This window comes from Gorilla gorilla, chromosome 5, assembly GCF_029281585.2.
Source record: "Gorilla gorilla gorilla isolate KB3781 chromosome 5, NHGRI_mGorGor1-v2.1_pri, whole genome shotgun sequence".
In the NCBI taxonomy this organism is placed as follows: domain Eukaryota; kingdom Metazoa; phylum Chordata; class Mammalia; order Primates; family Hominidae; genus Gorilla; species Gorilla gorilla.
In genome coordinates, this window is record NC_073229.2 from 53,886,795 (window position 1) to 53,913,011 (window position 26,217).

At 51.5% G+C, this 26,217-nt stretch overlaps 1 protein-coding gene across 4 annotated transcripts; it reads left to right on the forward strand.

Annotated features, from left to right (window-relative positions):
- The first annotated feature begins 457 nt into the window (after positions 1-457).
- MAPK13 (mitogen-activated protein kinase 13) lies at positions 458-20,159 on the forward strand. 4 transcript variants are annotated; one of them, XM_019029981.4, is made up of 12 exons: positions 461-6,326; positions 6,903-7,032; positions 8,257-8,315; positions 11,351-11,501; positions 11,659-11,688; positions 12,124-12,171; positions 12,296-12,410; positions 12,512-12,583; positions 13,996-14,075; positions 14,333-14,411; positions 14,510-14,686; positions 14,925-20,159. In XM_019029981.4, the coding sequence occupies exons 1-12, from the start codon at positions 6,208-6,210 to the stop codon at positions 15,002-15,004; spliced, it is 1,140 nt and encodes a 379-aa protein (XP_018885526.1). In that variant the 5' UTR covers positions 461-6,207; the 3' UTR covers positions 15,005-20,159. The 4 variants fall into 4 exon arrangements, with proteins under 4 accessions (XP_018885528.1, XP_018885526.1, XP_018885529.1 ...); XM_004043887.5 differs by having other exon boundaries at positions 466-6,326; positions 11,393-11,501; XM_019029983.4 differs by lacking the exon at positions 11,659-11,688 and having other exon boundaries at positions 458-6,326.
- Positions 20,160-26,217: the final 6,058 nt, after the last annotated feature.

Below are 26,217 nucleotides of genomic sequence, written 5' to 3' on the forward strand. Positions count from 1 at the left end.
GGCAGGTCTCGAACTCCTGTCCTCAGGTGATCTGCCTGCCTCGGCCTCCCAAAGTGTTGGGATTACAAGCATGAGCCACCGCACCTGGCTGATGGTGCCTTATCTTTTGCTGCTGGGATGGATGTTCTGCTCGAGCCCTAAGTCTGCTGACCAGCCCTTGCCCCTGAGAAGGGGAAGAGGTAATGGGGAGACAAGGTTGGGGAGATGGCCTTGCAGGAGGAGCCCAGCACCCCATCAAGTTTCCAGAGGCTGGCTAGGCTCGGTGGCTCATGCCTGTAATCCTAGCACTTTGGGAGGCTGAGGCAGGTGGATCACCTGAGTTCAGGAGTTCGAGACCAGCCTGGCCAACATGGTGAAACCCTGTCTCTACTAAAAATACAAAAATTAGCTGGCCATGCCTATAATCCCAGCTGCTCAGGAGGCTGAGGCAGGAGAATTGCTTGAACCTGGGAGGCGGAGGTTGCAGTGAGCCGAGATCGTGCCATTGCACTCCAGCCTGAGTGACAGAGCAAGACTGTCTCAAAAAAAAAAAAAAAAAAAAAAGTTTCCAGAGGTCAGTAAGGTGTCCCAGGCGCTCTAAGCTGTTCCCCTGAGGGACTTACCAGAGGCTGCTGGAGTAGGGAAGTAATGGGCACAGGAGGAATGAGGCTGGGTGCCTGGTCTGCAGGGTCAAGTGTCCCCTGAGGGGTTTGGAAGGCAGGCACCTGCTCTTTCCCCAGATGTCCGCTGGGCTCACTCCCAGACCCACTCAAGGGTTGCTCAAATGTTGCCTCCGTAGAGAGACCTTCCCTGATCAAATAGTACTCACTAGTCCTTTAGATCCTTACTCTGCCTTATTTTCTTCATAGCACTTAATACCACCTGCCACTACATTTAGTTGAACCATACAGAAGTATTAAATACCAGCATTTTAAATTACTTGTTTATTGAGACAAGGTCTCGCTCTGTTGCCCAGGCTGGAGTGCAGCTCAGTGCAGCCTCGACCTCCCAGGCTCAAGTAATCCTCCCACCCCAGCCTCCTGAGTAGCTGGGACCACAGGCGTGTGCCACCATGCTTGGCTAATTTTTATTATTATTGTTAGTAGAAACAGGGTTTCACCATGTTGTCAAGGCTGGTCTCAAACTCCTGGGTTCAAGTGATCCTCCCACCCCAGCCTCCCAAAGTGCTGGGATTACAGCCATGAGCTACCACGCCCAGCCAACAAATAAATGTTGAATGAATGGGTCAATGAATCCTTGGGCTGAGTATCTGGCAAAAAACTTAATAGAGGAGTTGGACGTGAGTTGGAGCCAACTCTCACAGAGGGGACACTTTCTGGGGCAGGGACTGGACAGCCAAAGGGCAGGGGCTGGGGTTGGGCAGCTGGAGTACCCGGGCAGAGCTGACATAGTCCACTGGGGAAGGAGACTCTGGCGAGACCTACTGTGTGCCAGGCACTGAATTGGACACTTTTCTAGTCATCTCGTTTAGTCTTCACAACAGCCCTATAACATGGGTCTTATCACCCACTCTCGTTTTACAAATGAGAAAACTGAGGCTTAGAGGAGCCAACTAACTTGTCTAAGATCACACAGCTTACCACGCCACAGAGCAGCCCACATCTGCAGTCTTTCTTCTGCATCTCCCTGCCTCCTTGCAATTTTGCTTGTTTCATGGAGTCTTGAAAGCCCCAAAAGAGCATGGGACTCTCTAGAGCTGGGGCCAGACCTCTAGGGCTCCCTGGCCTGTCCCACCCTCACAGGACCCCAGATGTGTCATGCTTTCTCATTTCTGTGGAGGTCTCATGGTGAGGATGTTCCTGCTGGCCCATCCCCATTATGGTGAGGAGGTTCATGCTGGTCCTGCCATATGGGACAGACAGGGTGGCTGCTGTGCTTGTGGGGCAAGATAGGGTCTGGGTGGCCAGGATAGGGGACATGACAGTCTCATAGCTATGTGGGGCTTTTGTCTTGATCTCTAAGAAACCAGTCATCAATTCCCACACCATGTCTCTGCCTCCAGAGGCTCACAGGCTAGCTAGGAAGACAATGCAACAACAGCAGCCACTTCTCAGGCACTTGCTGGGCACCAGGAATTCCAGTTGACAGTTAAATGTGCAGACTTAGGAGCCAGATGCCAGGTATGAAGATCATGTTCACCACTTTCTTAGTTATGTGTGACCTTGGGCAAATTACGTAAACTTTCTGGGCCTCAGTCTCTCCATCTGTACCAGGGGAATAATTATATTGGAATAGACTAGACCAAAGCAGCCCTGACATCTGGGAGCTGCCTGGTCCTATCAGCCAGGACTTGGTTGCTCAGAGCTGTCCAGCCTGGTGCAATTCGGTTTTGCTGTGCTGAACATAGACGATTTCACAGACATCAGCATAGAACAAGGCCATCCACGACCAGGGCAGACTAAGACAAAAATGAAACTACTCCTTAATCATATCTGAACACAGACAAAACATGAATATTGTCAAACCACAGAAATGACCCAAATCCCCCTGTAGAGCTAAGCTGAGTGGAGGCTGCTGGTTTACCAGCTGTAGCTTCAGCCTTGCTCTAGTCTGCTTTCCTTCTAGGCAAGATGTATTAAGACTCCCAATCATAGTGTTAGCTCCACTTCCTGACAGCATCAATCCAGAACAAAGCCTCACTTCTTAACCCCTCCCCAATCACCGAACACAACTCCAAACATTAGACTAAGTCCTTTCTAACGCCCCCTTCCTGGGACACCCCATGATCCCCACGGTGCATGCTCTCCCTTGTTGCAACGAGTCATCAGCTCAGCTTGTTCACCCACACGTGTGTTTCTGGTGATCTCTGGTTGGAGGCATTGAAAGTTCCTACCTCATTGGGTTGTCGTGAGGAATATGTACTTGAAATGGTACAATCCTAAGGCTCTTTCAATATGCTTGTCATACTTTATTATTATCCCCATTTCACAAGGAGGACACTGGAGCTCAGAGAGAGGGCCAGCCAGACTTTGCCCAAGGTCACACAGCTGGTAATGACAGAGAAGGGATGTAAATTCAGACCTCATTCCAAAGCTAGTTTCCTGAATCCCTGCCTCCACGCTCATAGGGCAGAAACCAACAAGACAACCTTGGGTTGGTGTCTGGAGAGGAGAAGAGCAAAGGGCCCTTGGAACTCAAAAGAAGAGAGCCTCAGGCTGGAGAAGCAGGGTATCCAGGATGACCTGAGTGACCCTCTCCTCCTCCCCTCCCTTTCATGACTCCCCAGCTGGATCCTCCAAGGGCTCCCTCCCAGACTGCCTGGCTGCTGAGTAATGCAGAGCCAGTCAGGCCCAGAGTAGGGGTCAGTGTCAGCAGAGTCGGAGGCCTGAGTCACTTCCTGACCCTTGCTCAAGAGCATCCGGAGCCACAGCCAGAGTGGCCGCTCGTGCCCTCAGAAGATCGCACCCACTTGGGCGATGAGCATGTCCTTGGTATCCCCACCTTCCTGGGCTCACCTCTGCCCCACTCAGGTGTTTAAGACGTGCAGCAGAGAGGCGCCATCCTGACCTGGTGCCACATCCTAGCCCCTTTCCTTACTGGATCCTCAAACCAGAAGAAAACCTGAATCTCTGAGGTCAGTTACTCTCTTTTGCCTGCGTCTAGCCTAAAATCTGGCTTCCAGGACCCCACCCCAACTTCAGAATCAAGATACCTTGCACTGGTGCCACTGATCCCAAAGGTCCAAAACTCCTGCAGCACTCACAGGCAAGCGACCCCGTTCCTTAGGCTCTCATGGGGTCTCAGGGCCAGAGTAGGGAGTCGGGGAGGGAAAAGGCTGGGGAAAATATCAGATACCCCAGGGCAGGATGGACTGAGGGAGACACGGTTGGATCAGTAGACATGTCCTTATGATGTGGGCAAGGCCATTTCCTTTGAGGAGCAATTCTGTCAACTCTAGGCCACCGCATAGCCTCGCAGCCAAGAGCAGGGACTCTAGAATCAGGCTGTACTTGCTTTCACCCAGCTCTGCCCTTACCAGCTGTGTTACCTTGGGCAAATTACTTAGCCTCTCTGTACCTCGGGTTCCTCATCTCTAAAATGAGGATAATCACAGTACTGACTCATAGGCCTCTTACCAGGATTAAGTGAGTTATATAAAACACTTAATGACTGGCACATGGCAAACACAAGTGTGTATTAAATGACTCTTTTACATCTAATGGGCTGACTCCTCCATTCATTCTCCACACATTTGCTGATATATTGCCATGTGCCAGAAATGAAAAAGACAGATTGCCTGACTGAAATAATGGCGGGTGGTGTTGTGTGATGATGGCACTCCACCCTCACCTCAGAATGATCTTCCAGGCTGTGCCTGAGGCTGCAGGACTGCCTGGGAGGGTTTGGGGCACAGAGTTTGGGGGCTGCAGACTCCCTAGTGTGGACCCCCGGCTTGCTGTAAGCCCCTAGCCAGTTTCTTTCCTTGTTCAATAGACCTTCTCTCTTTTTGACAAAGTGAAGCAGGTGGTCCCCGCCCCTTCCACAGCCCCACGCCTGGGCAAGAGAGGGGTTGGACAAGTCAGGCTGGGCATCCAGAGCCCTTGCAGCCATCTCCTCCCCCCACCTCCCCACCTTGCTCCTCAGAGGCCTTTGTGGTTTGAGCATAGAATCTCCATCAGGCTGCACAGGCCACCAGACAGGTGGCAAGGGCCCCAATTAGTCACTGTCCTCATAGAGCCTTAGGAAGTCCACAGAAACTGTGTTCAAAACTGCACATTTGGGCCAGGTGTGGTGGCTCACTTCTGTAATCCAAACACTTTGGGAGGCTGAGGTGGGCAGACCACCTGAGGTCAGGAATTGAAGACCAGCCTGGCCAACATGGTGAAACTCCGTCTCTACTAAAAATACAAAAATTAGCTAGGAGTGGTGGTGTGCACCTGTAGTCCCAGCTACTCAGGAGGCTGAGGCAAGATAATTGCTTGAACCTGGGAGGCGGAGGTTGCAGTGAGCTGAGTTGGCGCCACTGCACACCAGCCTAGGCAATAGAGTGAGACTGCATGTCAAAAACAAACAAAAATCCTGCACATTTGAGCCTGCATGGATATTTGGTATTACAGAATTAGTGCTATTAATTTTAGGTTTAAGAATGTATTGTGGGCCAGGCGCGGTGGCTCACGCCTGTAATCCCAACACTTTCGGAGGCCGAGGCGGGTGGTTCACGAGGTCAGGAGTTCAAGACCAGCCTGGCCAAGATGGTGAAACCCCATCTCTATTAAAAATACAAAAATTAGCCGGGTGTGGTGGCAGGCACCTATAATCCCAGCTAATCGGGAGGCGGAGGCAGAGAATTGCTTGAACCCGGGAGGCGGAGGTTGCAGTGAGCCGATATGGCACCACTGCACTCCGACAGAGTCTCAAAAAATATATATATATAGCATTGTGGATACGTACTTTCAAAAATCCTTACCTTTTAGAGATACAAAAATATTTATGAATAAAATGATATGACGCCTGGGTTTTGCTTCAAAACGATGGTGGGAGAGGAATGTGGATGAAATAAAATTGATTATGAGTTGTGGTTGCTGGGGAATTGGGGTCACGGGGGTTCATTAGAACCTCCTGTCAGATGTGGTTCAGAAGCCTCAGATCTGGGAGCTGGCTAGAAATGCAGGATCTCGGCTCCACCCCAAACCTACTGAGTCAGGATCTGTATTTTAATCAAATACAATGCCCAGGGGATTCCTGAGCACACTCAAGTGTGAGAAGCGCTGGCTTACTCTGTTCACTTCTTTCCTGCATGTTTGACATTTTCCATAATGAGGAGGTTGTGGGGTTTTGTTCTGCTTTCCTGTGTGTTCACAGTCACAGGGAGCTCTTCCTACGGAGACCGGGGCTGGAGGGAGCTGGGAAGCACTGCCTCCCCGCTCCTGCTTGGACCCACCAGCCCCGCCGCTGGCCCGCGCTCGGCTGGGAGGCACCGGGGTCCCGCTGGGCAGCCCCGACCCCGTGCCTGGGCCGCACCTGCCGCGGTGGCTCCGTCGGGCCGGGCGGAAGCGCGGGAGCGCAGGGCTGGACAGGCCCGGGCGTGGCGGCCCCGGCGCACCTGGGCGAGCCGGCAGGTGGGAGCGTAGCAGCCCGGGGCCCCCGCCCTCGCGCGGGGGAGGAGCGGGCGGCGCGGGGCGGGCGCAGCGGGGGTCGGGGCGCTAGGAGCCCGTTGGGCCGCGAACGCAGCCGCCACGCCGGGGCCGCCGAGATCGGGTGCCCGGGATGAGCCTCATCCGGAAAAAGGGCTTCTACAAGCAGGACGTCAACAAGACCGCCTGGGAGCTGCCCAAGACCTACGTGTCCCCGACGCACGTCGGCAGCGGGGCCTATGGCTCCGTGTGGTGAGACCCCTGGGCCGCTGGGGGGCGGGGGGCGGGGGGCGGGCGCCGTGCTCTCCCCTTTCCGCCCAGCCCGCCCTGGGCTGGCCCCTCGCCAGCGCCACCTTGACTGCGGACCTCAAGGCCCAGCGCCCTTCCCGGGGCCACCCAGCGGCCATCTCCCTTTTCTCACCGAGTGGCTGAGTGAGGTCTCTGTGGGTTGAGTTGGGACTGGGCCTGGTTCTCCAGGACTGTACACTTGCAAGACCCCGGAGTTCATCGGGCAGATCCTCACTGCTACAGACGAGTACACCGAGGCCCCAAGAGGGGGAGGTGGCTCGCCAAGTTGCAGACAGAGTGAGACTCCCGCCCTGCCGTGGATCCCGTCGCAATGAGACGTTGCTGCCCCTGGCGCTGTGCCCCTCTCTCAACTCCTGCCTGGCTTCCTACTCCCTGCCCTGCGTCCCGCGGCTCCCCCATATTCTAGGGGGTGGGCCTAGTCCCCTCTCAGCCCAGCTGCCCAGTGGGAGGGGTCAGGGCGGTCTGGGAGATACGGCCCAGGAGGAGAGCCTCGCCTGCTGACCGGCCTGTGCCCGACAGCTCGGCCATCGACAAGCGGTCAGGGGAGAAGGTGGCCATCAAGAAGCTGAGCCGACCCTTTCAGTCCGAGATCTTCGCCAAGCGCGCCTACCGGGAGCTGCTGCTGCTGAAGCACATGCAGCATGAGAACGTAGGTGGTGGCTGCCCCGGGGAGGGGGTCTGGGGCTGCCCTGGGGAGTCGGGCAGGCGCAGGTGGGGCCTCCCGGTATGGAGAGCTCGGGGCAGTCTCCTCCCTGCTCCCCTGACGGTGCCTCTCGCCTCACTATTGAAAGGAGGGGGTGCCGAGACCTTCCCTGCCCACTTTCCAGGAAGAGGTCAAAGGGTATTTTTGGCAGAATGCACTTTGTGAGGTACAGACTGTCTTATCCTACAGAGGAAATTGGCACAGGGGAACTTTGTAATTGGTTCCATGTCTGAGAGCTTGTGGCCAGCTGGGACTAGAATCCTAGTTAGCGTTGTGTCCACGTGACCCTGATAACAATAGCAACATACACATATTGAGCACTTCCTATGTTCTAAGAGCTCTGCATACACTAACTTGTCTAGTCCTCATGATATATGAGTACTATTGCCCCCATGTCACAGACAGGAAACTAAAGCACAGCAAGGCTCACAGATTAGATGGTTAGTCAGTAGCAGAGCTGGGGTTTCAATCTCGGCAGCGAGGCTCCGGGTCTGAGCACATGACCATCAGATTGTCTTGTCTGATAGAAGCAGCTGGGAAAACCAGGGGCCCAGCTCAGGGCCTGGCAGCCAGGCTTTGCTGCAGGATACCTAGATTGGAGGGCAGACATTTCAAAGAATGATTTCAAAATGTTATGTGCATTTTAAGCCCATCCTTCTCCAGCAAACCCCTCCCCTATGGCCTCCAGCCAGGGTGATCTTGCCCTTGGCTCTGAACCAGCCCTGTGGCAGGCAAGGATGGATGTGGCTGGAGACCCAAGGTCAGGGGCAGGGCGTTTGCTGGCTGAAAAGCTCCTTCTCTGTTCCCTCCTTTTTCCCTTCCACCCCCCCCCCCCCTTATGCTTTCCTGCTGCCTAGGTGAGTTGAGAGTGGGTTTGTGTTGCTTGCCCTGACACCAGACTTGAGAGCAATGAGCACACATCATTCTCCCCACCTTCCCTTCTCCCCAGCCTGACTCTCTGTCATGATTTATTGCAAACTCCCTCCAAATCCAGGGGATTCCTCTAGGCCTCTGCCCTTTTTACTGCTTCCAAGAAGGTTGGAGACATGCCTCCTGCTGGAGATGGTGTATTACGAAAGGGTGGATGGCCCTGTGCATGGCTAGGGCCCAGGAGGAGGTGGGAGGAGAAGGTAGCATCTGTCTAGCCCTCACAGGTGACTTCTTCCCCAGGTCATTGGGCTCCTGGATGTCTTCACCCCAGCCTCCTCCCTGCGCAACTTCCATGACTTGTGAGTTGGGCTGCACTGGGTTCTGGGGCATTTGCAGGCCTTACATGCCGCTGGGGAGCAAGATGGGGGAGGGTCTAGGGTTTCTATTCTGGGTGCGGCGGGGAGAGCCTCCTTCCCTGGCAGTCCTGTGCCTTTGCCTGTCAAGTGTGATTCTCTCCGGAAAGATGCTTTTAGCCAAAGGCAGGCAGGAAGAGGCAGGAAGGACTTTGTGGGGTGCTTGCCTGGCAGGGGGCAGTCTGCACAGCTGCTTTGCTTTTTACCCAGCTTTAACACCATGAAGACACATCTGCCAGTCCTCACAGGGTTAGCACCAACTCACCTTTCCTGGGGACACAGATGTCAGTCTGGACCTTGGAGCTCTTTCTAGCATGAAGCAAGGATTAAGAAGCCTTGGCTGCCTCTGGCTGATGGGGGTGTTTGACAGAATGGCAGAGAACCAGAATATTTAGCTGCAAAATGTATAGCTTTGCCTGTGCAGTGTCTGAATGAGACTGGACTATTTGGACAAGATGGGAGAAGTCAGTGTGGCGCGTGGAGGCCAGCAGCTGGCTTGGTCAAGCTGAATCTGGACTGACCCTACAGGCAGCCTCAAGACCTGGGGACTTTGAGCCGGGAGGTGATATGTTCAGATGGGATTTGGGGGATGCACACTGGCAGAAGCAAGAAAGGAGGAGGAAGCAGCTCGGAGGCAGAGGGGGAGAGCCTGGAGGTCAGTGTTAGTGATCTAAAGTAGGGATCTAAAGCAGAGGGGATGGGATGCCAAGAGCAGACTTGAGGCCCCATTTGGGAGGCAGGGCCGACACAACGTTCCATCTGTTGGGGTGCAGTAGCTGAGTGAGGCGGCAGAGGTGGGGGAATGGGCAGGTTCCTGCTTGAAATACACGGTAGAGGAAGAACAGATCTTGGGGGAAAGATAATGAACTCCATTTTGGACACTTTACTTTTAAAGAACCTGTGAACATTCCAATGTTTAATCACAGTTGCAAATAAATATGAACCTCAGGAGACGAAGGTCTGGGCTAGGGATGTGGATTTGCGCTGGAATAATCACCGATGGGTTATAGCTGTCACCCGGGAACAGATAATTGTAGAATGTGGTAAGATAGTATTGATTCAGATATCAACATGAAAGAGAAGATCCAAGAGGATGAGCAGATGGAAGAAGCTGAGAGGGCCTGATAGGAGGCAGAGGAGAGTCAGCAAAGAATTGAGAGGGAGTTTCAGACTTGGTGAAAGGTTAGATCAGAAGAAAAGGGAGTCGTGGTGTGTTTGTCGGGTGTTCACTGGTGACCTTGAGCTGAGTGGTCTGGCAGTAGGAGGGAAGCAGAAACCAGGTTAACTCAGGACTGGGAGTTAAGGCAGTGGGATCCAGGAGTGTGGACTGCCCTTTCTAGAAGTTGGTGGTGAGAGAGGGAGAAGGGGTGGTCAGTTGAAGAAGCAAAGTCAAGGGAATGTGGTTCTGGCACAGAGAGGCTTCAGGAAGCATGTCACCAAGATGAAAGAACCAGTACCCGAGTGGAGGGGAAAGACACAGGAGGGGACTGGGCATGGAGAGGCCCCCAAGGGAGGTGTGTGGTCAGGCAGGAGAGGGCTGCCAAAATCCAGAGTCTCCTGGAGATGCCTCCAGCATGTCTTTTCAAAAACAACAACAACAACAATAACAAAAAAAAAAAAAACAGCCTATTTTATAATTGTTTAAGGTAACATTTATTTTTAAAAAGTTTTAAATTTATTATATTCTAGAGATAGGGCTGGGTTGCCCAGATGGAGTGCAGTGGCACAAACACAGTTCACTGCAGCCTCCAACTCCTAGGCTCAAGCCATCCTCCCGCCTCAGCCCCCCAAGTAGGTGGGACTACAGATGCATGCCACCATGGCCAGCTTTTTGTTTTGTTTTAATTTTTATAGATATGGGGTCTCACTATGTTACTCATCCTGATCTCGAATTCCTGGCCTCAAGTGATCCTCCCACCTCAGCCTCTTGAGTAGCTAAGACTAAAGGTGCATGCCACCACACCTGGCTAATTTTTTTTTTTTTTTTTGAAAGGTGGGGTCCAGGCCGGGCATGGTGGCTCACGCTTGTAATCCCAGCACTTTGGGAAGCCGAGGCAGGCAGATCACCTGAGGTCAGGAGTTCGAGACCAGCCTGGCCAACATGGCAAAACCCCGTCTCTACTAAGAATACAAAAATTAGCTGGGCGTTCTGGCGTGCACCTGTAGTTGTAGCTACTCAGGGAAGCTGAGGCAGGAAAATCGCTTGAACCTGGGAGGTGGAGGTTGCAGTGAGCCAATATCACGCCACTGCACTCTAGCCTGGGCGACAGAGCAAGACTCCATCTCAAAGAAAAAAAGAAAGGAAGAAAGAAAGATGGGTCCCTATGTTGCTCAGGCTGGTCTTAAACTCTTCGCCTCAAGCGATCGTCCAGCCTCCATCTCCCAAAGCACTGGGATTGGAGGTATGCCCCCGGCCTATTTTATAATTTTTATTATTTTTTGTCTTTGTCCTGGTCTTTGCTTTTACTGTAACAGTTACATTTTGCTGGCCTTATCCTGTTGCGCAATCCCCTAAGAGGCTGCAGGAGCCTCCCCATCTCCCCCTTCCACCCTCCTGGAAACTGTTGTATTGTTTCCTTCTTGGAAAGGTAGACATATTGTTTGTTTGTGGAGCCATCTCAGCTGGGCATGACCCTCTGAGGGATCAAATATTTGGACAGAAGCTGAAGGAAATACTGGCAGATGTTTCTAACTCCTAGCTGTGGCTTTCCCTGGGGTGTGGAGGAGGGCAAGGAGACAGTACCTTTGAAGAGCGGGAACAGAGTTCCATGTGGCTTTCCTGAGCACGCTCCAACTGCAGCGCTTACTCCGAGCTCTGCCAGCTGGGCGGCCCGCCACAGGGAGACTGGGAGCCAGGAGCCCAGAGGCCCGTGTGGTGATTTGGCTGGCTGAGGTGGAGTTGGTTTTTGCACACTGGAGGGTGTCTCTATGACCCCTGTTCTGCCCTGAGGTCCCTCCTCTGAGCTCTGACCTGGGGCTAGGTGGGACCTGGCACTGTTCCAAGAAGCCCTCACGCCTTCCAGCTACCTGGTGATGCCCTTCATGCAGACGGATCTGCAGAAGATCATGGGGATGGAGTTCAGTGAGGAGAAGATCCAGTACCTGGTGTATCAGATGCTCAAAGGCCTTAAGGTGGGTGGGGACTTGGAGGCTGGCAGAGGGGACGCCTTGCTGTCGAGACCTGAGGTTTGGGGAGGCTGGAGGGAGCGCACTGTTACAGGTCGGCCAGCCTGAAGTGCCTGGTGTGGAAGCTGGGCCATGGACTCACCCTTCTCTCTCTCCCACATAGTACATCCACTCTGCTGGGGTCGTGCACAGGGTGAGTGCTTTCTCTGCCATGGTCCTCAGAGGCCCCTGTCCCATCCCTGGGTATGGGGTTCTCTGGCAATCAAGGAGTGGGAAAGGTGGAGGGAGAGGACACTGCCCAGGAGCACAGAATGTGGAGTTTTCACACCCAGCCACGGCCCAGGAAGCCCTGCTCAAAAGAGTCACTGTGTCCCAGGGGACTTCATGGGGAATTGCTGCAGACAAAGTGAGCCCTGAGCTGAGTGTTTCAGGCTTCAAGAATCAGGAACATTTTAGAGCTGGATGGGCCCTGAGAGAACACCTAGTCCAACCCTCATTTTACACATGAGGAAACTGAGGCCCAGAAGGGGAAGGGGCCTGGCTGAGGTCACACCCCTGGATGGTGGTGGAGCTAGGACAAGCTCCATCTCTGCCTCAGCCTAGCATGCATTCTCTGTCCTCCCCCCAGGACCTGAAGCCAGGCAACCTGGCTGTGAATGAGGACTGTGAACTGAAGGTGAGTGGGCTGCAGGCTCAGCCCAGAGGCGGGATGGGCCCTCCCCCAGGGAAGCCCCTGGAAGCCGCTCCCAGAGCCTCCTCCCCTCAGCAAGTTCCTTTTCTATTTATCCCCTGTGCCATAGATTCTGGATTTTGGGCTGGCACGACATGCAGACGCCGAGATGACTGGCTACGTGGTGACCCGCTGGTACCGAGCCCCCGAGGTGATCCTCAGCTGGATGCACTACAACCAGACAGGTCAGTGGTCAATGCCTGAGAGGGTGGTCCTGGGGCCATCTGGTCACTGACTGCTGGGCCCCAGTCAGACAGTCCAGGTGACACTCTCCCTCCCTCTGCAGTGGACATCTGGTCTGTGGGCTGTATCATGGCAGAGATGCTGACAGGGAAAACTCTGTTCAAGGGGAAAGATTGTATCCTTTGCTGGAAAAGCCAAACTCCATCTAGGGATTCCTTCCTTCAACAGACACTTTATTTAAATAACTGTCTTTTTTTTCTTAATGTGAGAGTGATACATACTCCCTGTAGAATAATTTGTAAATGCAGATAAGGCTGGACGCAGTGGTTCACGCCTGTAATCCCAGCACTTTGGGAGGCTGAGGTGGAAGGATCGTTTGAGCCCAGGAGTTTGAGACCAGATGTGGCAACATAGTGAGACCCCATCTCTAAAAAATTTTTTAAAATTAGCCAGACATGGGCCTGGCGCGGTGGCTCATGTCTGTAATCCCAGCACTCTGGGAGGCTGAGGCGGGCAGATCATGAGGTCAGGAGATCGAGACCATCCTGGCTAACAAGGGGAAACCCCGTATCTACTAAAAATACAAAAAATTAGCTGGGCGTGGTGGCGGGCGCCTGTAGTCCCAGCTACTCGGGAGGCTGAGGCAGGAGAATGGCGTGAACCCAGGAGGTGGAGCTTGCATTGAGCCGAGATCGCGCCACTGCACTCCAGCCTGGGTGACAGAGCAAGACTCTGTCTCAAAAAAAAAGAAAAAGAAAAATCCCAGCTACTTGAGAGGCTGAGGTGGGAGGGTTGAGCCTGGGAGGTTGAGGCTGCAGTGAGCTATGATTGTGCCACTGTACTCCAGCCTGGGTGACAGAGGGAGACCCTAACTCAAAAAAAAAAACAAAAAAACAAAATGTTGGGTGGGCATGGTGGCTCACACCTATAATCCCAGCACTTTGGGAGGCCACAGCAGGCGGATCACCTGAGATTAGGAGTTCGAGACCAGCCTGGCCAACGTAGTCAAACCCCATCTCTACCAAAAAATACAAAAATTAGCCGGGTGTGGTTCACGCCTGTAATCCCAGCTACTCGGGAGGCTGAGGCAGGAAAATCGCTTGAACCCAGGAGGTGGAGGTTGCAGTGAGCCAAGACTGTGCCACTGCACTCCAGCCTGAGTGACAGAGTGAGACCCTGTCTCAAAAAAAAAAAAAAAAAAAATGTAGATAAGCAAAATGATGAAAAATTCTACCACTACGTGGAAAATACATTTTGGCACGGCACACATTAACTGAGTACCTGTGTGTGCAGGGCAGGCCTTTGGTGAGAAGACGAGGAAACAGAAAAGAGTCACTGGGATGAAGGCTGAGAAGTCCACATGCATTTGTTGGGTAGGGACCCCCCTCAGCCTGGCATGTTGGAAAGCTCTCCAGAGCCCTGAGCCCTGAAGAATAAGCCTCCTCCTGAGAGCAGGAGGTAGTTAGGCAGGGCTGGAGCCTGGATGATCAGTTGCCATGGTGCCCGGGTGAAGTGATGGTGGGGTCGCGGGAAGGGCAGTCTCAGACCCACCAGGAGAGCAAGGCTAAGCCTTAACCTGCCACCAAGACCTGGACCAGCTGACCCAGATCCTGAAAGTGACCGGGGTGCCTGGCACGGAGTTTGTGCAGAAGCTGAACGACAAAGCGGTGGGTGGTAAATGGGACCTAGGCTGGCCTGGGCTGTGTGCTTGCCTGATGTGGGCCCAGTGGGCTGCAGGCCTTTATGGAAGAAGGCTCACCAGCACCTTCCCACAGCAACCTCCTACCCTGGCAGGCACTCTTGTCTTAATCTCACCGTGGACCCTGACCTGAACTTTCAGCCCTGCTCTGAGGCTTTTCTGAAATCCTTGCTCTACACGCTGAGGCCAGAGCCCTAAGGGGTTTGATGCTTTTCTGTCTTCCAGGCCAAATCCTACATCCAGTCCCTGCCACAGACCCCCAGGAAGGATTTCACTCAGCTGTTCCCACGGGCCAGCCCCCAGGGTGAGTCTCAGAGCCCGCTCCCCAGGGGCCTCTCAGCGTATCCCAGAGGGCGGGCTCTCCCAGCCCCCGGTGTGAGGCTCATGGCTCTGCCCCTGCAGCTGCGGACCTGCTGGAGAAGATGCTGGAGCTAGACGTGGACAAGCGCCTGACGGCCGCGCAGGCCCTCACCCATCCCTTCTTTGAACCCTTCCGGGACCCTGAGGAAGAGACGGAGGCCCAGCAGCCGTTTGATGATTCCTTAGAACACGAGAAACTCACAGTGGATGAATGGAAGCGTAAGAGCTGGGGCCTCGGGCTTCCTCGCCTCCGCCTGCAGCCTCTCTTCCTTGCTTCCTCTATCTTTGTGCCTGGCCTCTGCCAGCCCTACCTGCCACCTCCTTCTTGGTGGGCATTGTCTCCTGGGTGCTTCTTTCTCCTTGAGCTGACTTCGCTCTCCATGCTGTCTCTGAAGGGGGGTGGACTTTCTCGCCACAGCACCTCTTTACCCACCTTAAGCCATGCTGCCTTTCTCAGAGCACATCTACAAGGAGATTGTGAACTTCAGCCCCATTGCCCGGAAGGACTCACGGCGCCGGAGTGGCATGAAGCTGTAGGGACTCATCTTGCATGGCACCGCCGGCCAGACACTGCCCAAGGACCAGTATTTATTTGTCACTACCAAACTCAGCCCTTCTTGGAATACAGCCTTTCAAGCAGAGGACAGAAGGGTCCTTCTCCTTATGTGGGAAATGGGCCTAGTAGATGCAGAATTCAAAGATGTCGGTTGGGAGAAACTAGCTCTGATCCTAACAGGCCACGTTAAACTGCCCATCTGGAGAATCGCCTGCAGGTGGGGCCCTTTCCTTCCTGCCAGAGTGGGGCTGAGTGGGCGCTGAGCCAGGCCGGGGGCCTATGGCAGTGATGCTGCGTTGGTTTCCTAGGGATGCTCTAACGAATTACCACAAACCTGGTGGATTGAAACAGCAGAACTTGATTCCCTTACAGTTCTGGAGGCTGGAAATCTGGGATGGAGGTGTTGGCAGGGCTGTGGTCCCTTTGAAGGCTCTGGGGAAGAATCCTTCCTTGGCTCTTTTTAGCTTGTGGTGGCAGTGGGCAGTCCGTGGCATTCCCCGGCTTATTGCTGCATCACTCCAGTCTCTGTCTCTTCTGTTCTCTCCTCTTTTAACAACAGTCATTGGATTTAGGGCCCACCCTAATCCTGTGTGATCTTATCTTGATCCTTATTAATTACACCTGCAAATACTCTATTTCCAAATAAAGTCACATTCTCAGGTTCCAGGTGGACATGAATTCCAGGGGGAAATGATTCAACTCACTACAGACAGCTGGGAGGGAGGGGCCCCTTCCTGGGCCCCGTGCTGAGGCCTTGTGCTCTGTGAAGGAACCCAATGTGTTTGGCTGCTAAATTAAGGGAGTTGCAGAGAGAGCTGCAGCTGGTGCGATTGCATTCAGGTTATTTTGGGTGAGTGATAAGCAATCAAGATATGAAACAACAGCAGGCTCGGAGACTGCGAGCTGCACAGGCAGAAATGGGCTCTTGCCTGGCTTGATGGCAAACCGTTCTGCTCCCTTTGGGAGATGGCACAGCTCTCCAGAGCTTTGACCTGACAGTGGCTAGAACCTCTCTGTTTTTATCTGAGAAACTTTGGCAGAACAAATTTCCATGTGCACAAGCTGTCAGGGGCACAGTGGGTCTCAAATTTCCTTGTGCACCAGGGGACTTGTTAAAATGCAGATTCCTGGGCCCCACCCCAGGGCTTGTGACTCAGCAGGTCTGGAGTTGAGACCTTAGAATGTGCATTTGAATGAGGACCTGTCGCCCTGACCCAAGCCTAGTGATTCTGATGGATATCAGACCATAGTTCGAGACATTTAGTGGATTTCAGTCATACTTGATTTGTTGGGAGGCCTAAATCAAAAACCTATAGGAGGAGACTGGGGGGCTTCAGATGGAGCTTCACACTCATCTTACAGGTGTTAAAACTGAGGCTCAGAAAGCTTTTGTTTGTTTGTTTGTTTGAGACAGGGTCTGGCTCTGTCACCCAGGCTGGAGTTCAGTGGCACAATTACAGCTTACTGCAACCTCAGCCTCCTGGGCTCAAGCCATCCTCCCACCTCAGCCTCCTAAGTAGCTGGGACTACAGGTCTGTGCCACCCAGGTGCACCAGGACTACAGGTGGCTAATTAAAACATTTTTTTCTTTTTTGTATAGGCGGGGTTTCTCTATGTTGCCCAGGCTGATCTTGAACTTCTGGACTCAAGTGATCCTCCCACTTTGGCCTCCCAAAGTGCTGGGATTATAGGCATGAGCCACCCTGCAGGCCCAGACAGCATTTTTAAGGCCTTGAAACTCTTCTGTTTAATACTGTAATGGTGGATACCTATTGTGCATTTGTTACCATCTGTAGGACTGGATAACACAGAGTGAACCCTCAAGTAAACTATGGACTTCAGTTAATAATAATGTATCAGTATTGGTTCATAAATTGTAACAATTGTGCCACACTAATGCAAGATGTTACTCATCAAGAAAACTGAGGAGAGAGAAGGGGAGGAAGTAGGTGGGAACCTCTATACTTTCTGCCAACCTGAAACTGCTCTAAAAAATAAACCACAGGCCGGTCGCAGTAGCTCACGCCTGTAATCCCAGCACCTTGGGAGGCTGAGGTGGGTGGATCACTTGAGGTCAGGAGTTCAAGACCAGCCTGGCCAACATGGTGAAACCCCATCTCTACTAAAAATACAAAAATTAGCTGGGCTTGATGGTGCATGCCTGTAATCCCAAACTACTCGGGAGGCTGAGGCAGAATTGCTTGAACCTGGGAGGTGGAGGTTGCAGTGAGCTGAGATCACACCACTGCACTCCAGAATGGGTGACAGAGTGAGACTCCATCTCAAAAAAACAAAAAAAAACAAATACCCTGAGGCCACAGAGACATTGGGTCAGACACCCACAGCTAGGAAGTGGTGGAGTCAGATTGGAACCCAAGTAGGCTTGAGCACTGTGCCCAGCTTGGATTCAAGGGTTGCCCAGCCTTCCCTCTTCACGCCAGTCTGAGACCTTTACTGCTGACTGTGTCCATGGTCTCTGTTTTCTCTCCCACAGAATGGCCCTGCTGTCAAGGAGTTGGGGAGTCCTTGACTGGGACTGGCTAGTCTTGCCACAGCCCTGGCCTTGCTGGTTACTAAACTGCCCCAGGTTCCCTGAGTCTACATCCCTCTAAGCCTCCTGAGAATTCTCACTGCCCCAAGGAAAAAGTCCAGCCTTCCTTCTTGGCCTGGCATTCAAAACCCCTTGTGTTCTCTCTAATCTCATCAGCTCCCACTGCCTCCCCTAGCTAGTCCTTATGTCAGTGTGGGACACCAGTCCTGGGATCCACCGTAAGGTTCATTCTGCATTCACAGGTTAAAGGTCTTGACAAGTCCTGCAGTAAAGAGATCCGTTCCTCATTTAATCCAGAACTTCCCAGATGTACTTAACCGCAGGACCCATTTTCTCCCAACAGCATGACACACATAGCCTTTTTTGCCCAGTGCAGCCCAGTGCACAGGTCCCGATATTGCCTCTCCCCAAGTAGGCTTGGCCTTCTTTTAGTGCCCGTGCGTGGAAGGCCCTCCATTCTCCTCTCCATTCTCCTTGGCCTTCAAGGCTCTACCTTAGGCCTCCCTCCAGGCAGCTGTTCTCCATCATCCCCCCGGGCTGCAGGCCCTCTGTGGGCAGCATTTAGTGTGTGGTTTGGCCTCCCCTTCCCGTTGCCCACTGTGAGCAAATATCTGTGCGTGAATGAATAATGAGTGAAAGATGTCCCAGGGGCCTGTTGGTCACTTCTTTGCCCCGACCAGGCCAATGTCATATGGAAGGTGGCAGAGAGCCCAGCAGGAAGCAGAAGTGGGCGGCCCTGGGCTGTACCTTTGAGCTGCTCTCCCGAAAATCTCTTATTATTTCAGACTCCCAGACCCCACCCCCCACTTCATCCTCTGGTGTCCTCCTAGGCCATCCCCACTCCGGAATTAAACCTCAGCCCCTCCCACAGAGTTTTCTCAAACCTGTGAAGTTTCTTCAAAAGGCGGTGGAGGCGCTCAGCAGTGCAAGGTGGGGGGTAGAGGGGGTGGGGAGTAAAGGGAGTGGGGGTTCCACGGGTTTGGGTCTTGCCCAGTGGGCACATGGCCTGTGTAATAGGAAACAAGTCCATTCTCCTGCTGTCGGGGGGCAGAGGAGCTGGCGGGGTGAGGGAGGGGGAGATGTGGGCTCAGGTATTCTTGGTGGATGGGCTTCGTTCTGTGGCTGATGGGGTGGCTTAAAAGATCTTAACAGAGAGAGATCAGGAAGCCAGACTGCAAGGTCGGGGACATTTCCTAAGAGCAAGTGTACCCTCCATTCCCTCTTTTGAGGAACAAAGAGTATCTTTGCTGGGGCCTGAGTCATCCATGAAAACAGACAGCAGTGGTGTCCCAGGGCAGGGCTTGCCTGGCATGGATTGGGGTGGTGCTGCCCCCAGTGAGGGGCAGCACAAGGGGAGACGGAAACGGAGGAACAGCCTCTGTAAGGGCAAGCCCAGTGTGCACCGGTGCCCAGAGCTGCCTGATGGAGGAACAGTTCCGTAAGAGTGAGCCCAGTGTGCACGGGTGCCCCGAACTGCCTGCGTGAGGCTGGGGGCTAGTTTGGATGAGGGCATGGCTCAACTTTCACTTGGCACATTGAAATAGCTTTTGCTGTCTGCTAGGGTGTGGAAAACTGTTTTTCCATGGCCCCAAGCAATGCTATAGCCACAGCTGAGGAGGGAGGAATCTCTCCCTGCCTCTCCTCCCAACTCTTGGCTTTTGCTTCCTTAAATTTGAACAATTCCCTAAGATCTAATGCTGGGAGGCTCCCCTTCCTTCATTACACAGTGAACTCAGGTGCTCTATCTGCATTCCCCCTAAATCCTCCTGAGCTTTTAGGTAAGAGGCCGGTGATTTCACAATCGGCAGCAGAAGCCTAAGGACATTCCATCAAACTGAAGATGGCAGCAAGTTGTCCTCACTTCTTCGTTGAGCACCCATGGGTGTGTACTGGAGCAAGGGTGGTGCCAGGGATTCTCCTGCTCTGGTTCCTCCTGCGGGGTCCCTGCTCAGCTGGGCAGCTGCCCTCACTCTGGGCGGGTGGCATGTGAGTGTCAACAGGGCCCCTCTCAGTCAGGGGCTCTTGGCCATTTTTTGTGCCATGGATCGCTTCTCAAAATCATATTTTCTTTTCTTTTCTTTTGAGATGGGGTCTCACTCCATTGCCCAGGCTGGAGTGCAGTGGTTCAATCACAGCTCACTGTAGCTTTGACCTCCCTGGGTTCACGTGATCCTCCCACCTCAGCCTCCCAAGTAGCTGGGACTATAGGCATGCACCACCATGCCTGGCTAATTTCAGAATAATATTTTCATACACATAAAATATGTAGGATTACAAAGTAAGCTAGTTATATTTATATACAGTTGTCAAAATATTTTTAAAATGTATAACGTGGTACTATGTGTATAGGTTTCTTTATTAACATATTGAATAAAAAGATCGAGGGTAGGCCTATTAAACAATGGTAAATTGAAGTAGAGATGAGTGTAAACAATATTTTAAGATAACTGTGGCAAATGTAAAGGGATATGAAAAACTCTGTGATTTCTATTGGCACTGCTGATACAACTGCACTTTGCTACCTTTGTTCATAACCAAGGAAATAGAAATGACTGAAAATAAAGTTGTATTCTATTCCAATCCAAGTGCACAGACCCCTGAATTCTATAGTTTGTGGACCCCAGTTATGAGCTATTGGAATGAGGCTGTTCTAGCTACTGAAATGAGGCTTTAGGTATCCTCTGTCAATTCCTAACAAATGCCCCAGCCCCACCCTCTATGATCATGGAGCCAGGCTGGAAACTTCCAGCACTGCACCTGGATGCCCACACACTCATCAGGGCCCGCTCCTCTGGACCGCCCAACCTCACCATCTGGGTAGAAATGGACCTGACTGGGGCATTTTGCTAGGGCAGCAGTCCCCAACCTTTTTAGCTCCAGGGACTGGTTTTGTGGAAGACAACTTTTCCATGGATGGAAAGGTGGTGAGGAATGGTTTTGGGTGAAACTGTTCCACTTCAGATCATCAGGCATTAGATTCTCATAAGGAACGTGCAACCTGGATCCCTTGCATGTGCAGTTCACAATAGGGTTCGTGCTCCTATGAGAATCTTGTGCCGCCACTGATCTGGCAGGAGGCAGAGCTCAGGCTGTAATACTCACCTGCGGCTCACCTCCAGCTATGCAGCTTGTTCCTAACAGGCCACAGACAGGTATCGGCCCCCTGCCTGGGGGTTGGGGACCCCTGTGTTAGGGAATTGGTGGAGGCCTCTATATCTAGTTTGCAGAATGGGTGGAACTCCTCCATTCCTGCCCTACTGTGGTCCCTCTAAACAATTTTACTGATGAAGACACTTAGGCCCAGAGTAGGGCCAGGGCTCAGGTCTCCAATTTACCACTGCACCATTCTTCCTGCTGCCAGTGTGGCACGGGCACTATGGAGATGAATTTGTGTTTTTTGCTCCCTGTGTTACTGCCCCTGAGCCCCCGGCCACCATAAGCACAAAGGTAGCCACACCTTGGGACAAGTTTGTGTTAACTGGCCAAGAGAAGGAGCTGCCACAATACATTCCTCTCTGTGTTCCCAAAGGTCTCACTATTGAGAATATTTGGCCAGGACCCTGGGATGGGACAAGGTGGGGGATGAGAGAGGGAAGTGTGGTTGAGAAGCACTGTGGCTTAGATAGGAGGTTTCTCCTGACCAGAAGGAGTTTGAAGCCCATGAGTCCCCATATTCATTTGGGACGGTGCCAGCTCCCCACAACACCCTGGCAAAGCCCAGGAAGGAGCTGCTGGGTGTGCCCGGGAAGGCTGGACCCTAAGCCCAGGGCTCCTGGTTTTGGCTGAAATTTCTGTGTCCGGAGTGTGGCCTGGGGCAGCAGACCATGGACCCCAAAGAGCCCTGTGGACTGGGTCAGTGGTCTTCTGAGACAGACGTGTTGGTTACCCACCCAACAGCCATTCTCCCATCTTCCTTAAAGAACTCACATTTTATTCTAGATGCAGCTTGCTCGGGAAGGTGGGCCTTTCCCCCAGCTCCAGAAGGTGACCCATGAAAGCCCTAAGCCAAATGTGCTGATTTTCCCTTTGCTAGGGATCGATTTAGGACTCAGTCCTGCCCAAGAGAACTTGGGAGAAGTCTGGGAAGAAGATACAGGTGGTCTGCACCTGCTACCTGCCCTGAAGATGGTTTTGTGAGCTCTGCAGCTCTGGCAGCCATGGTGTGACCATGAGGTAGCAAGCCTAGGGTAAAAGGCCCATACACTGAGGATGATGGAATGGAAGGATGGAAAGTTCCTAAATGCTTGGATACATCAGGGAACTATGAAACCACTCTGAGGACTGCCTGCCTCTAGACCTCTTGCTGTGTGAAATAACTAAATCACTTTTTAGCTTAAGCCACTATCAGGCAGGTTTCTTGTATGTATGGCCCACACATTCTTAACTGGCACAGCATCTCAGTGGTTTCAATACAGACTCATATGCACGGGGGCTTTCTCCAGATTGTGGGGTCCGTAAGATGGCAGAAGTAAGTTTCATAAAGTTCCCAGGAAGAACCACAGTAAAGGCTGCAGTTGGATTTCCTCCAGCCCGGCAGGATAGGGCATTGCCTTTAGAAATCTGAGTTTAGTTCAGCCTTTCCTTTTATCTTATTTGTTTCTTTTTTAGACACAGGGTCTCGCTCTGTTGCCCAGGCTGGAGTGCAGTGGCACAATCATAGCCCACTGCAACCTCAAACTCCTGGGCTCAAGCAATCCTCCCACCTCAGCCTCCCAAGTAGCTAGGACTACAGGCACATGCCACCACAACTAGCTAATTTTTTTATTTCTATTTTTTGTAGAGACAGGGTCTCACTATGTTGCCCAGGCTGGCAATCTTTCTTTTTTATCCTCCATCAGAGGAAGTGGCACCCCTCTCTAATGCTGCTCTCTCCTTGTGTGGTACACTATAGTAGTTAAGTGTTAGCTCTGGAGATATCACGTTCTTCTCACCAGCCCTGTGATCTGGGGCCTCAGTTTCTTCATCTGTAAAATGAGGACAGTAACACTAAAGAAATAAAGATAAGGAATGTACTCAGAACAACAGTACCTGGCACAAAGGAAGTGCTTGCCAAGCATTCACTGTTATTTTTTTTATTTTCTCTACCACATCCTCTTCCCTCCTCGATTACCCCATCTTCCTGACACCTCCACTTCCTCCTTCTCAGTAGCAGTTTTTCCCACTCACCTTGTGTCCATGTTAAATCCCTCCTCAGTGGGTCTACGACCTTATTCCCACCTGGGTTCTTTACCTTCTTGACAAACTGTCTTCAAAGGAGTCTGTGTTTGTCACCTCTGTTTTCTCACCACGACTCCCTAGCAAACACCCTGACACCTGCCTTCAGCATCTACCCTTCTTCCACAAGGACTCTGTCATGTTCTACAGCAGTCTCTGATCAACAAATCTTGCTGTCCTGGGTCCCACGCCTCTCCACCATGCCTGCCACCCCCTTCTACAGGGAGCCCCTCTTCCTCAGTGGTGTGACTGTCTCCCACCCCCCCAGTGCCTTCCAGCTCTATCTCCCCAGTCTGGTCACTGGGCCAGCTTCCTCCTGCCTTTGACTTAGCTCACAGAGCAAAGTCCTTAGCCTGTGGCTTCCCTTTCTTCCCAGCCGTACTGGCCCTCCAGCCTGGTCCTCTCTCTAGAGCCTGGATCTGACTCCGGACGCTTTCCGTGGAATCCTCCCACTGGGCCACCACATCTCTTCCCACTTAACCTTCCTAAACTAACCTCCCTAGACCAGCTCTCCCATCAGACTCCCCCACTCTGGCCCACGATGCCCTCTATCTCTTGGCCATTTAGCAGGGCCACCTTGCTGGCCCCTCCCTGCCTCTGCCTTGTTTCCCTGTTCATCCCACATCTCGGGGCCCCTCTGTGATAATGCTCCTCCCAGCTATTCTGTGTTGGCCACTCTAGGCCCCTTTGCACCTGTTCTATTATAAGATTAATAATACACAATGATTTCCTTCCTCTAGGCTCTTCCTTTTCTTATCTGTTCTGCTGCCAGATCCTTCTTCCTTAATGCTGCTGAGACATTTCATCCCCTTGCTCAAAAGCCAAAAATAGCCCCCTCTTGCTTACGGCACCAGGTACCATACCCCGCCTGGCTGTGTTAGTTCCCACAGTAGGAACACAGCTGGGTTACGGCAGCTCTTGCTTGTATTACAACACTAGTAGCCTTTCGGGCAAGGTCTGCAGAGTGTGGAGTTAAGAGCCTCAGTTTTGCATTCAAAAAGACCCGGGGTTGCATCCTGGCTTTGCCACTTATTAGCCATGCGTATTAGTCAGGGTTCTCCAGAGAAACAGAACCAACAGGATATATGCAGAACTTGCAAAAATCTCTATCATCTATCTATATCCACCTATATCTATATCATCTATATATATCATCTGTCTATATCTGTATCTATCATTTTTGGGGGACCTGCCCCGAAAATCACGTAGGTTCTTTTCTATTTTCCTAAGCATCGGCTGGCTTGAGAAATAAAGGGACAGAGTACAAAAGAGAGAAACTTTAAAGCTGGGCATCTGGTGGAGACAGCACATGTTGGTAGGATCCGTGATGCCCCACAAGCCACAAAAACCAGCAAGTTTTTATTAGGGACTTTCAAAAGGGGAGGGAGTGTGAGAATAGGTGTGGGTGACAGACATCAGGTACTTAACAGGGTAATAGAATATCACAAGGCAAGTGGAGGCAGGGCAAGATCACAGGACCACAGGATGGAGGTGAAATTAAAATTGCTAGTAAAGTTTCGGGCACCATTGTCATTGATAACATCTTATCAGGAGACAGTGTTTTGAGATCAACCGGTCTGACCAAAATTTATTAGGCGGGAATTTCCTCTTCCTAATAAGCCTGGGAGCGCTATGGGAGACTGGAGTCTATCTCACCTCTGCAATCTCGACCATAAGAGACAGGTATGCCCTGTGGGGGCCAGTTCAGAGACCTACCCCTAGGTGCGCATTCTCTTTCTCAGGGATATTCCATGCTGAGAAAAAGAATTCAGCAATATTTCTCCCATTTGCTTTTGAAAGAAGAGAAATATGGCTCTGTTCCACCTGGCTCACCGGCTGTCAGAGTTTAAGGTTATCTCTCTTATTCCCCGAACAATTGCTGTTATCCTGTTCTTTTTTCAAGGTGCCCACATTTCATATTGCTCAAACACACATGCTGTACAATTTGTGCAGTTAATGCAATTATCACATAGTCCTGAGGTGACATACATCCTCCTCGGCTGACAGGATTAAGAGATTAAAGTAAAGACAGGCATAGGAAATCACAAGGGTATTGATTGGGGAAGTGATAAGTGTCCATGAAATCTTCACAATTTATGTTCAGAGATTGCAGTAAAGACAGGCGTAAGAAATTACAAAAGCATTAATTTGGGGAACTAATAAATGTCCATAAAATCTTCACAATCCACGTTCTTCTGCCATGGCTTCAGCCGGTCCCTGTTTGGGGTCCCTGACTTCCCGCAACATATCATGTATATCTATAATCTATATCTATCATCTATCTATATCTGTATCTATCATCTGTCATCTATATCTGTATCTATCATCTATTATCTATTATCTATCTATCTATTTATCTATCTATCCTTATTTATTTTTAGGAATTGGCTGACAAGATTGCTGGGGATTAGTTAGCAAGTCTGAAGTTTGTAGGACAGACCAGCTGGCTAGCAATTCAGGTAAGAGTTGATGTTGCAATCTTGAATCTGAAATTCATAGAGCAGGCCAGGCAGGCTGGAAACTCAGGCAAGATCTCTATGCTGTAGTCTTGAGTCAGAATTCCTTCTAGAAACCTCAGCTTTGCTCTTAAGGCCTTTTCCTGATTGGTTGAGGTCCACCCTCAGTAGGGAGGGTAATCTGCTACAACCAACTGATTGTAAATGCTAATTCCATCTACAAAATTTCTTTGCAGCAACATCTAGACTGTTTAACCAAATAACTGGGCATGTAAGCCTGCCTGTCACACCATGCATTTTGGAGCAGGGTATTTTCCTCCTCTAAGCCTTATTTTCCTTCTCCAAGATGGAATCTTGGAAGAGCTCAGCTCATAGGACTAGTGAGGGTAAAGTGCATACACAGAGTGCACAGTAAATATTAGCTATTTTTACTATTGTTGTGGTTGTATCAGTGGGTACTCAAAAACACTTGTGGATGATGTTAATACTCTTGGGAATATGGGACCTACAAAACACGGCTGCTGCCCTCCAGTTTTTGGTTGGGCTGTGTAGGTATAACACGCAAGTATGGAGGTGAACTGTGCTTATTCCCATCTGACTCTGTGGCCCAACAGACTGGTTCAGAGCCTTTAGTTCATGTACAAACTCCCAAAGGAACAAAATCTTCCACAATTCTTCACATTCATTTTTGGGAAGGGAGGAATAAAGTTTCTCCACTGGTTTCTTCATTTTTGAGGGGATTTGGAACAATATATCAAAAAGAATTAAATTTCACTTCTTCAGCAGCCATTTCACATTTTGTAAGAACTGCATATTTATGCCAGTAAACAACGAAGCAGGAACAAGATGATAGCTCCGTTTTCCTGGAAATCAGGAAATCAATCAAGCTGTCTCAAACTGAGATGTCTGCATTGTGAAATCTTGCTAACATTCCAAAAAGCTGTTTTAAATAAGAGTAATTTTTATAAGTGGA